This window comes from Crotalus tigris, unplaced genomic scaffold, assembly GCF_016545835.1.
Source record: "Crotalus tigris isolate CLP2741 ecotype Arizona unplaced genomic scaffold, ASM1654583v1 scf7180000023589.2044511, whole genome shotgun sequence".
Classification (NCBI taxonomy): domain Eukaryota; kingdom Metazoa; phylum Chordata; class Lepidosauria; order Squamata; family Viperidae; genus Crotalus; species Crotalus tigris.
This window is the reverse complement of record NW_024100062.1, coordinates 621,769-632,820: the sequence shown is the minus strand read 5'-3', so window position 1 is coordinate 632,820 and position 11,052 is coordinate 621,769. Positions and strand designations below refer to the sequence as shown.

Here is an 11,052-nt window from a genome sequence, read left to right as displayed (position 1 = left end):
AGGCCTGATTGGCTGGCTGCCTGTTCGGAAAAAAAAAAAAAAAAAGATTCCGCGCAGATCGGCCCCGCCGCTCTCCCAGTCCTTGGCAGGAAACGTGAGCGGGGCTGATGGAAGAAGCTGATAGGCAGCGGCTGAAGCGTTAGAGCTCCCGCGGCCGCCGCCGAGCTTTGACAGCAGCGCGCCGCGGAGTGGTGGGGCGGCCGCCGCGGCATCGCCTTCTTCACGCAGCGCGCCTGCCCGACTGAGATCCAAGCATGGACTGTTGCCGCCGGGCAACCGCTAGCGCTCTTCTCCTGGCTTCCTTGCTTCTGGTAAAGGCGTTTTCTCCTCTCCTGCCTTCTTGCTTAGAGAGCGACTCCAGAACGGAGAACGGGGTGGGTGGGGGGGTGGGTGGGGATGGAGGGGTGATGGTGGAGAGCGAGCGGTGCTACTACCTTTGGAAACGCTTTCTTGGACAGTTTGCTAGCGGTCCCGTTAAGAGGTGCCAGCTGAACGCAGGTCTTTAAAATAGGCGTCGCGGGGGGGGGGCTCCCCTTGGGCGTTGCTGGCACAGGCTTTCGAGAACGCGCCTTTGCGGAGAGCAACTTCTGGACATCGACTTAGGCGAAGTTTCTCTGGAACAAGTTGCGCCGAAGCAGCGCTGAGGACGATTCACCCGGAGGAGAGAATGCGGGGCTCTGACTCTTCTCCTTTTTCCTCCCTTCCTCTGTCTATTTTCAAGCTATTTCTCCCGCTTTGGATTAGGAAGGGAAGCAGGTTTCCCGCCCCCGCCCCCAGCGACCCAGTTCTTGATAAGAGCAGCGGATGATCTGTGCCCGCTGTTGGGTTCGCGCGAAACTCTAGAAGTTCTCTCTTGATCGTAAAGGTGCGCTGCTTTAGCAATAGATAAATCTGGCTATCAGTAGCTTGGCTTTCTTCTAATTGTACCCTCCACCCCTGTCCTTGGGGGTACAACTCTTGGAAAGGAACGTGTCCCTGTGAATAATCTTGTGAGGGGGACCAATGGTCTATCTCCAGTCATATTTCCAATGCAGCCACGCGTGATGTCTTTGAATGTCATTTCCAACGCAAACTAATGTGGTTCATTTGTTGTGGGAGGTAGTGGTGAAACAATATATTTCAGAATTTTTTTTTAAAAAAAATTGTAATTAGAATTTTATAATGGGTGAGAAGAAGGGGGAAAAAAATAATTGCCAGAAACTTTTAATATGTTTTGGGAAAATTCTGAAGAAAAAAAATCTTTGTGCAAATGCGAATTAAGCAAACCATTGCATGGGTTCATTGCATAAGCTTCATGGGTTTGCTTCAGAGTTATGGAGGATCACGCTTTCTTAGTGGCAGCAGTATCATATTTCATTTCAATTGGCTGCAGTTATCTGGATTCTTAAATTCGCTTCGCTGGAATTGAATTGAACTTGTGGAATTGGGCTATTATTCGGAAATTCCCCTTCCCTAACCTGCTGCTTATTAAATGTCCTGAACAGCAGCTCCCATCATTCACAACCAATGTGGTCAACATTAGCTCTAGATGAAGATAAATGTTGTTTCACATACAATATTTGGAGGGTGGCTGGTTATGGAAGGCTATTCTAATTTCAGCCAATGTCCACTGCTGTAATTAGCTTCCATTCTATCACCTTCACTAGCCCTGCCCTTGCACACAGGAGAATAGTTAAGGTACATAGAATGAGTCTTTAGCACAAAAATTCCAGTGGGCCGTTTTCTTGGTGTGAAGAATGTTTTCATTCCTGCAACCCTAGCAGTAATTGGGTTATGTCTAACAAGGACTTGTGTTGTCCTTCCAATTCTGTTATTCTGTTGAGGAGAGAACCCACCTAGAACCAAAGAAAAGTTTCCTGACAGAATGATTAAGCAGTAGAATGGCTTGCCTTCAGAAGATCCGTGGGTACTCCAACACTGGAGGTTTTTAAGAAGAGTTTGGACAACCATTTGTCTGAAATGGTATAGGGTTTCCCACTTGAGCAGGGGGTTGGACTAGAATATATACATACATATATATATACACACACACATATATATGTATGTATATATTCTAGGTGAGTGTAGGTCTATGTATGTATATATTCTAGATGAGTGTAGGTCTTTGGTTATTCGGGTTTTCTCCCGCGTAAAATTGGAAGTGTGTCTTGGCGACATTTCGACGAAGTCCCATTCGTCATCTTCAGGCTGGTGTTTTCAGCTTCGGGCTTCGAGGAGCAATGTGTGGTCTTAGCTGTTTCTTCCTTTTAAAAGGAAGAAACAGCTAAGACCACACCTTGCTCCTCGAAGCACGAAGTTGAAAACACCAGCCTGAAGATGACGAATGGGACTTCGTCAAAACGTCGCCAAGACACTTCCAATTTTACGTGGGAGAAAACCCGAATAACCAAAGACCTACATACAAACACCCACGAAAACCTCAGAAAATAAATATGGGTGAGTGTGTATATATATGAATGTTATGTATGTGTATGGGTATGTATATATTTTCTATTGAGAGCAGGCAGAATTTCATTTTTAATGTGTGCCAGTGTGCCCATAGTAAAAAATGAAAATAAATCTTATCTTATCTCATCTCATCTCATCTTATCTTCTTATCATCTTATCTTATATCTCCAAGATCCCTTCCAACTCTGTTATTCTATTATTCTGTTCAATTTATGTAGTATTGTATGTCCCCTAATGGTTACATATCTTATATTTATTGCTCAGAAGTTGAGTATGGTTTCCAGAAATCCTTGGAGTTTTTTTATGTCACACTCCTCTCCCCAATTCATTCCCAGCAACATGGAGATGAATTCGCCTTCATCGTGAGAAGATGCTGTGTTGATAGAAGAGAATATTTGTAGCTCAGGATTGAACTGTGGGACCCTTGGTGCTTTCTGAACTTGGTTATTTTCTTGCAGATGTTTATTATCAAACTAGGTAACATCGTGAGGAGCACTGATGATGTTACCTAGTTTGGTAGTGAAATGTCTGCAAGAAAACCACCAAACTCAAAGAACACCAAGGACCCCACTGATATTCTATTATATTTGGAAGATACTTGAATTGTCAATTTTAATCCAGCAAGAACCAGTTTTAAAGTATAATATGGATGAATGAATGAAAGATATTAAACCTATCCATAAGTTGTAATCTAGCAGATAAAATGCTGACAGACTGTTTGTGGGAGATTGTGGAGAGATGAGCTGCTGTCCAGAAAAATATTTAGCATTTCTTAATTGCATCTCAGAAATGGACATCTGGCCCAGTTCTTGCTTTATATTAATTGGAAGGGTGCCCTCTTCTTCTTCTTTTTTAACTGTGAGGACAAACTGGAGAAACAGGCATGATTTAACTATCTTCAAAACATGTCTTGGTAGTCTTCTCCACTGTTCATCAAAATAAAAGCATTCGTCTTTCTTGCCAAATGTTATTATGCACTATATTTTAATGCTATCATAATTTATACTAAGTAGTGAAGTGGATTTAACTCTTAAAAAAAGTATTAGAACTTAATGCAGGAATTTTTCAAGTTTTTTTCAGGCCGTAGAATCTGTTAATTTAAAAAAAAAAACATATTCCCAGAATCTCTTATCAAGGAGAAAAATTCTTAACAATAAAAATTGGTTCTATTCCAGTGAATTTTTTTAGCTACAGTATAAGGGTTCCATGGAACACCATTTGAAAAACATCGCTCTAAAGAATTTGTATGTTTCTTTGATATAAAAGGAGATTATAAATGAGGGCAAAATTAAGAGGTTAATTGATTAGTGGTTTTCTTGTGTATATGTGGCAAACGATTCCTTTTGCTTGTTATTGTAAATTAGGTATGTGTTAAGAGATGTGTAGTGAAAACCTCTAGCTGAATGGAAAATAAATTATACAGATCTGCAGAGCTTTCCCATTTAAAATAATCTCAAAGTCAGTGCAGTATTAAGTTTCATACAAAAAGTGTAGGCATTTTATTTCTCTTTTGTCAATGTATAGCTGTGTCTTCAAAGGTTGCTATTCCTACAAAGCTATGGCTTGCAGGGAGCAAAGATAAGCTACTTATATGCAAAGAAATGGGTGACTTTCACCTGCATCTTACCATCCTAAGATATCCTTCTCCAACCTAATGTCCTTCAGAAGTATGATTTCAACTGCTATAACAGGGGTGTTCAAACTTGGCCCTTTTATGACTTGTGGACATCAACTCTCAGAATTCCTCAGCCAGCGTAACTTCTAGCTTATTATTGACGCTTGGCACAACAGTCATTGGAAAGACTCTTTTAACATGGCATATCACAATGGTGGCGAACCTATGGCATGGGTGTCAGAGGCGGCACTCAGAGCCCTCTCTGTGGGCACACGCACCATGCTCCAGAAATGGCAACTGTCCCTCTTCAATCAGCCACCTGCTAACTCACCGAAATCACACGTGGCCAGATGCATTCCGGCACGGCTGGTTTCCCTCCCCCCCCATCCCATCCCTCCTGGCCTTGCATGCTCTCCTTTTCCTGGGCACGACCCACTGCATCACCTCCTCAGCTGTCAGCCGGTTGTCCAGCTCAGAAACTGCTTCTTTGAATTGCTGATGGCGGGCTGCAGAACCCCAGAGTGTGCCGGTGAGGGGCCGGCAGGCTGTGGCTGCTAACGGACAACGTTGGCCCCCATGCGCTTGCTGGCCTCTGTGTGCGGGGGCCGATGGTGTCAAGCAGCAGCCGCCCCAGCCCTTGCCTTGCCCCACGGCAATGTTACCCCCACCCTGCCTCACCTCACCCTGCAGGATAAGCCTCCTGCCTACCACCCCACCTGCCAGAGACTCCCTGGATCTCCCCCAACCCTGCCCACCCCCATAGGCGTCCCTCCCCACAAGCGACACTGAGGTGACTATGCCTACCTTGGCCACACCCAACCAATTTGCCATGACCACCACAGCCACGCCCACCCAATGGGCCATGCCCACCTGGCACCCGGCGATAAATAAGTATGTTTTGGGTTGCAGTTTGGGCACTCGGTCTAAAAGGTTCGCCATCACTGGCATATCAAATGGAACAGGGAAAAATAGAATTGAGCCCCTTTTTAGTCTCCCATAATGCACCTGAGATAACATTGCTTTGAATTATGGGAGAAATTAAAAATGGAAAGATGAAGCCAAACTAACCCGCTCAAAAATTGATGCCCAGTTCCAGATAAGGCCTCCAGTACCTACCCAAAGAGAAAATCAGAGTCTCTTCATTTACTGACAGATCTGATTCATCCCTGACAATTTATCTTTGTGAACTATTTGCCATTGAATTTTCATGGAATGAAATGTGGCCAGGATTTACAATCTACTCTTCCTACAAGAATCAGGAAAGTGTTACAACTTCTTTTGAATCCCGCTAGAATTGCTGAGTGGCTGAGTCAGCCTACACCCTGCAGAGAGGAACCAGCTTTGGACGTACAGGCTATATGGCTGGCTTCCCAGGATGAGCTTAGGGTGTTTCTTTGAGGAAAGGACTTCAGTTTTTCCTTTCCGTGTTCCTGCTTACACGCTACAACTTAGGTGCTACAATTGGGAGCCTGGAAAGATGCTCTGGGAGTGAGTTCATGGTGACTGAAAGTCAAAGAATTGAATTATTCTAACAATCTATGGAAAATTACTATCTCTGGGCAGGATGAGGTTTTTTTTTTTCCTGTAGCCTAGGAACAAGGAACTTGTGACCCTGCAGATGTTGCTTAAAATCAATCCCCTTTTCTATTGGCCACAGTGGCTACAGCTGCTAGGATCATTGTTCATCAGTTTCTGAAGACTTATTTTCTTATTCTGGGATATACATGCATATATATGTATATAGCAGAGAGTGGAGGGCAATATCCTTTCCATCTCAGCATTGCTTATCAATCTTTTTTATAGCCTTTAGGACTAAAACACAAATCCATTAAGACAGGGTCAAGTACTACTAAGCTGTTAAACTCATTGTTTGACTTGACCCCATCACTGACTCCCAGCCTAAGCTGCTTATATACTGCCATGAGATCCTTGAAGAAAAGATAGGATGAAGAGAACATTAAATAAACAGACATTTCAGAGGTTTTTTTTTTTTTTGCAGAAGCTCTGATTCATTGTAGATAATCACTCCAGCACTTACAATTCTCCAAATCTCCACAGTTCTTATCTGTGTACATTCATACATATTTTCAGATGTACAGAGAGAATTCTTTCAGTTAGAATCCCTATATTTCATTTATAGATGTGCCCTGGGACAACTCAGTTTGCAAAAGAGAGCCATATTTTAAATGTTGAAAGGCTAAAATATGTAGTAAGCCTACTTTTTCCACAAAGGATTCGCTCGAGTCACAACCCCTCACAATTTCTTCCATCTGAAGGTAGGAGTATGTTCCATGTGTTCATTATATATATTGTGGTCGTAATTTGAAGACTACCTGTACTATAGTGACAGTTTTAATATGCCTCCATACCATCGAAATGTGCACGTTTCTGTCATAGTATGCAATCTGTTCCTCTTGAGCTGGCCTATGGCTAGCCCAAGGGTAGGCAACCTTGGCTCTTTTATGACTCGTGGACTTCAGCTCCCAGAATTCCTGAGTCATCCAGCCATGCTGGCTCAGGAATTCTGGGAGTTGAAGTCCACGAGTCATAAAAGAGCCAAGGTTGCCTACCTCTGGGCTAGCCCATGTTTCTAACCCTTAGGGTGCCTCTATGCAGTATCTCACTGTTTTCCTTCCTCATTTTCTCCAAAGCATTTTGGAAGCAACCATGTGATCATCTTCACACCTGAGAATCCTGAGAAAAGGCAGGGCACTGGATGAAGTAATTCTCACTCAAGTGCAAAAATTGTTATTCAGTCCATGCCCTGCCCCTTGAGAGATGGCAAGTTGTGGAGCACAAAAAGCTCTCCACCGCACTCCAGCCAGAAAGAGAATAGGAATATATTGCTGGGCTTCCAAGGACATGTCACACACATTTGGCTATTTCCCATCCATTCAAATATAAATTCCCATTGAATGCAGAGATTGGGATGTGACATTGAAGATTAGCAGCCAGGTGTGCTTTACAGCATCTCAAATTTTTGAATGAATTGGCCAAGCATACAGCTGCAATTGGGTCTGTAGGCAAAAGTTCAATTTTCGTTATTTATAAAAGCAAGGGAAATCAAGAGAGACAGTTTTTAGAGGAACTGTTAAACTAACTAGCAACTGACTCCGAGGATTAAGATCTTGTTTGCTGATAAAGGCTGTTTATAAAATGGAAAAATAAAGCATTTTAGAAAGAATTATGAAGCTTAACTGAAAGTTACTAGAACGGTTGAGGTTAGGTTGGCTGTGAAATCTACCACATCTCCAAGTTCAAGCAGTGGGAGATTGGGGAAAGCAAGATCCCATAAATGAGAAAGCAGACTGCCCCCAGACGCTACCAAACCCATGTATCTCATGCTTAAAAGGGAAGTTTTGTGAGCCAGAAGTAAGCTGGCCCCATGGAAGAACATGAAGCTCTTTCAGCGTGTCATAGTATTTCAAACATTGGTTGTTAGTGTGACTCCAGTAGTATCAGGGAAGCTTCCATTATATTTATAAACATTAGATACCTCATATTCTAAAAGTGTAGGTTTTAGTATAGGTTATTCTAGGTGTAGGTTCAGAACGTTGAAAGATTTACTAAGTTACTTGCAAGTAGTTACTCTTTACTAAATAAAGAGCAGGTGAAATGAAAAAGTCCTGCAACTTTGCTAAGTTCCAATTAGGCAGTAGGTGTGGGCTTTAGTTGCCTCCAGGCCCATCACACCCTTCTGAAACAGAGCAGATCTGACACAATCCGTCATTCACTGACCTTTTTCCTTTGTAAGATTGTTTGGGACCCAAAGGCTAAGAACAGACCTTAATCATAAACCAAGTCGTAATCCCAGAGCCTATTTAGTGAAGTAGTCAAGATGCTGGTTTAGAAACCTGGAGACTGTAAGTTTTAGTTCCACATTAGGCACACATACTGGCTGGGTGACTTTGGACCAGTTAGTCTCTTTTAGCCCAGCCCACACAAAATCATTATTGTGGGGAAAATAGGAGGAGGAAGGAGTATTATATATGTTTGCCACTTTGAGTTACTTGTATATTAATAAAGGTAGATTTTTGATTTTGGAAAAAGCTAATCAAATTCAAACTATGTAGGAAACCACTAGGAAATCGAAAGTCTGTAGGCTAAACTGCAGGGTTGAAAGAATAGTCCTGGAAGGCAAAGAAAGAACACCCATTGTGCTGGGTCAAGGCAACCTCATAGGAGCTCCCATCAGGAGTTGAGTCACTTCTGCTTTGATCTTATAGTGGTAAAATGCTACTCAGTTCTTCACTGTGGGAAGCAGAGTTAAGTTTTTGTTTTCTATATTGTGTCATTTGTAACCACATGTATAATGGGAGAGAGGGAGTGTGAGAAGGAACCATGATGCTGCCATATTTAACTTCTGCTTAAACTGCTCTTCCTAGTCCAGATGAGTTGAACCTGACCTAGCAACCCCCAAGCAGTGGGTTGAAAACAACCATAAAAGAATTAGTAGACTATGGCAGATTCAGTCTGAATTACTGGAGAACTACAATAGTGTTGATCCACTGCCGGATAAGGAGGCATTACAAGCAAGAGGACCATAAGAAGCAGCAGCATGAGTCTTTGTCAAGGTCAGTTGCTCCTTTACTGGTCTTCACTAAGGCACAAGATTGGTGCAGGAAGGAAAACAAGGGGTTCAATATGCAGAATGAGAACAGAAAGTATTTCTGGGATCCTTTACGTTTGGCTACTTGGTAAGTGAATTATCAGTTGCCTTTTTGTGCACATGAATAAGCTCTCCATTTGGAAACACATTGAAATGATTGCATTATAACGTACATAACATGCAGATTAAATGTATTGTAAAAATAAAATTTTATTTTGGAACACTAAAATAATGAAAGGTTAATAAAATCAAACTTACTGTAGAATGGTGTGTTACATTTGAATTAATAGGTTGTTTCCTCAAAGATACCTAGAAGAGTATTCATAGATCCTATGTGGATTTTTTTTTTTTAAAAAAAAAAAAAGCACAATGCAGGGAAATGGTGATTCATATTCCTACTCATTCCTGAAGCACATTGTGTCACTTTGCGCAGATCATATTCTATCAGGCCAAATACAAATGGCATTATTCTTATAACTTGACATAATTTAAGGAATAATCAGCATAGAAACTGAGCTGAATTGGAACTGTAATTAGGAAAGAAGGGGCTTTAGCCTCCACCATTGCACAGACAGACATAGACACACAGAGCTATGCATACATTTCTCATTTACAAATTACCAACTATGTCGATCCTCATGTGGATTGGGACTGCAGAAAGAAGAAAAAGATCTCTTCCTAGATTGCTTTCCAATTGCCATCATGTCCATTTTATAAAGAAAAAAAATGTACACAAATGTACCCAAAGACAAATAACATATAAAATACTCCTTCTTCCTCCTATAATTGAAAACTGCCATCATGTCTCCTTTTAGCTTTTGTTTTATTTGGGCTAAACAAACCCAGTTCTTTTAATCACTCTTCACAGATTTAGTTTCAAAGTCCCTCACCATCTCCATCACTCTTCTCTGCATACAGTATTTTTCCCTTCAAGATTTTCCCTCTACCCTCAATTTATATGTGAATCTGGTTGACTACAATAACACCTTCCATTCACGTTGTCGAGGGCTGTCCTTTTTTCCCCTGTATTATAGCTGTCAAGGATAACCATTTCTACAATTAGCTTGTAGACTGAACCTTAAGGTCTTTGTTTTGCAGCTGTATGTAGGAAATTATATTCTGTCATTCCCCTTTTGTGCAAGTATGTCTGTCATGCTAAAGCTACCCATCTGTTTCTACGTTTAAAGCTGTGCAAAGGAAAGGATTTTCCAATGCTGTCTCCAAAAATGCACATTTTTTTCCCATGGCTACTCATTTTGCGTATGCAACTGGCATTTGCATATGCCAGCTGAATTAATGTGCATTGTTCTAGTCTCTTTATCCACACAGCTCAATAATTTCACTTATGCACTGCATTTCTGTATAGAGCAATGACTTCAGAATCTGATGTCAAATTCTGACTCCAAAATCAGAACATAAGATCAGAGCTAATGTGCCAGCAGTCAGATTCCTCTCCCTTTGGAAATTTGAATTGCATCACATTTTGATGGCATTTAGGAAAGTGGCTAAGATGGGGGGGGGCTTCAACAGACATGTGGATAACTAAGATGCCATTGCATTGTGTATGCCAAAATAATTTGATTCTGTGTTGTGGTTTATTTTTACTTATATATTAATTTTACTTATATATTACTTACATATTAATTTTACTTATATATTTTACTTATATATTAATTTGTCTCAACTCCTGGTGACTACCTTGACCAATACCTGCCATTTTCTTGTTAAGATTGTTGGAAGTGGTTTTCAGTGTAGATACGGTAGACCCTAACTAAGCCAATTAATACTTTGCAAATCATTCTGCCTCTAATTTTATTGTTTTCTTTTACCAAACAAATACACATGTGTTGTCTTGTTTTGATTTTTCTTCATATGGTCAGTGCTTTTTTTCTAAAAAAAAAAAAAAAAAAAAGGTGCCAGAACTCACACATGTCATACAACCCGCCTTGCCTACCCTACAAGGTTCCATCCAAAAAAGGTGCCAGAACTCCGTTCTGGGTGTTCTATGAGAAAAAAAGCCCTGCATATGGTTATTATTTATCGTAAAAAAAATTACTGAAAACAAAAGCTATTTGTTTCCAAACTGCCTGTTAAGTGTTTAAATATCTATTTCTGCTTTTTTTTTTTTTTTTTTTGATAAGAGAAAGCAATCTTACTAGATGTTTCGGTTCATAAAAAGATAAAAGTAAAGGTTTTTCCTATCCAGTGATATCTGACTCTAGGGGGGGAGTGCTCATCTCCAATTCTTAGCCAAAGGAGCCAGAATTGTCCGAAGACCCTTCTGTGGTCATGTGGCCAGTGTTACTATACACTAAGGTGCATGGAATGTTATTACCTTCCCACCGAAGTAGTACCTATTTATCTATTCGCATTTGCATGC

General features: G+C 41.1%; 1 protein-coding gene across 3 annotated transcripts in view; it reads left to right on the top strand.

The window, feature by feature from the left end:
- ADAMTSL1 (ADAMTS like 1) overlaps positions 1 to 11,052 on the top strand; it is a 495,749-nt gene that overhangs the window by 250,991 nt on the left and 233,706 nt on the right. Inside the window, exon 1 of one of the 3 annotated variants that reach the window (XM_039319410.1) lies at positions 104 to 311. The exons of the other annotated variants lie outside the window; for them this stretch is intronic. Within the exon in view, the coding sequence (XP_039175344.1) occupies positions 255 to 311 (57 nt within the window). The 5' untranslated portion in view covers positions 104 to 254. Of the gene's footprint in view, positions 1 to 103; positions 312 to 11,052 lie in introns of those variants that run through there. 3 annotated transcript variants of the gene reach the window in all.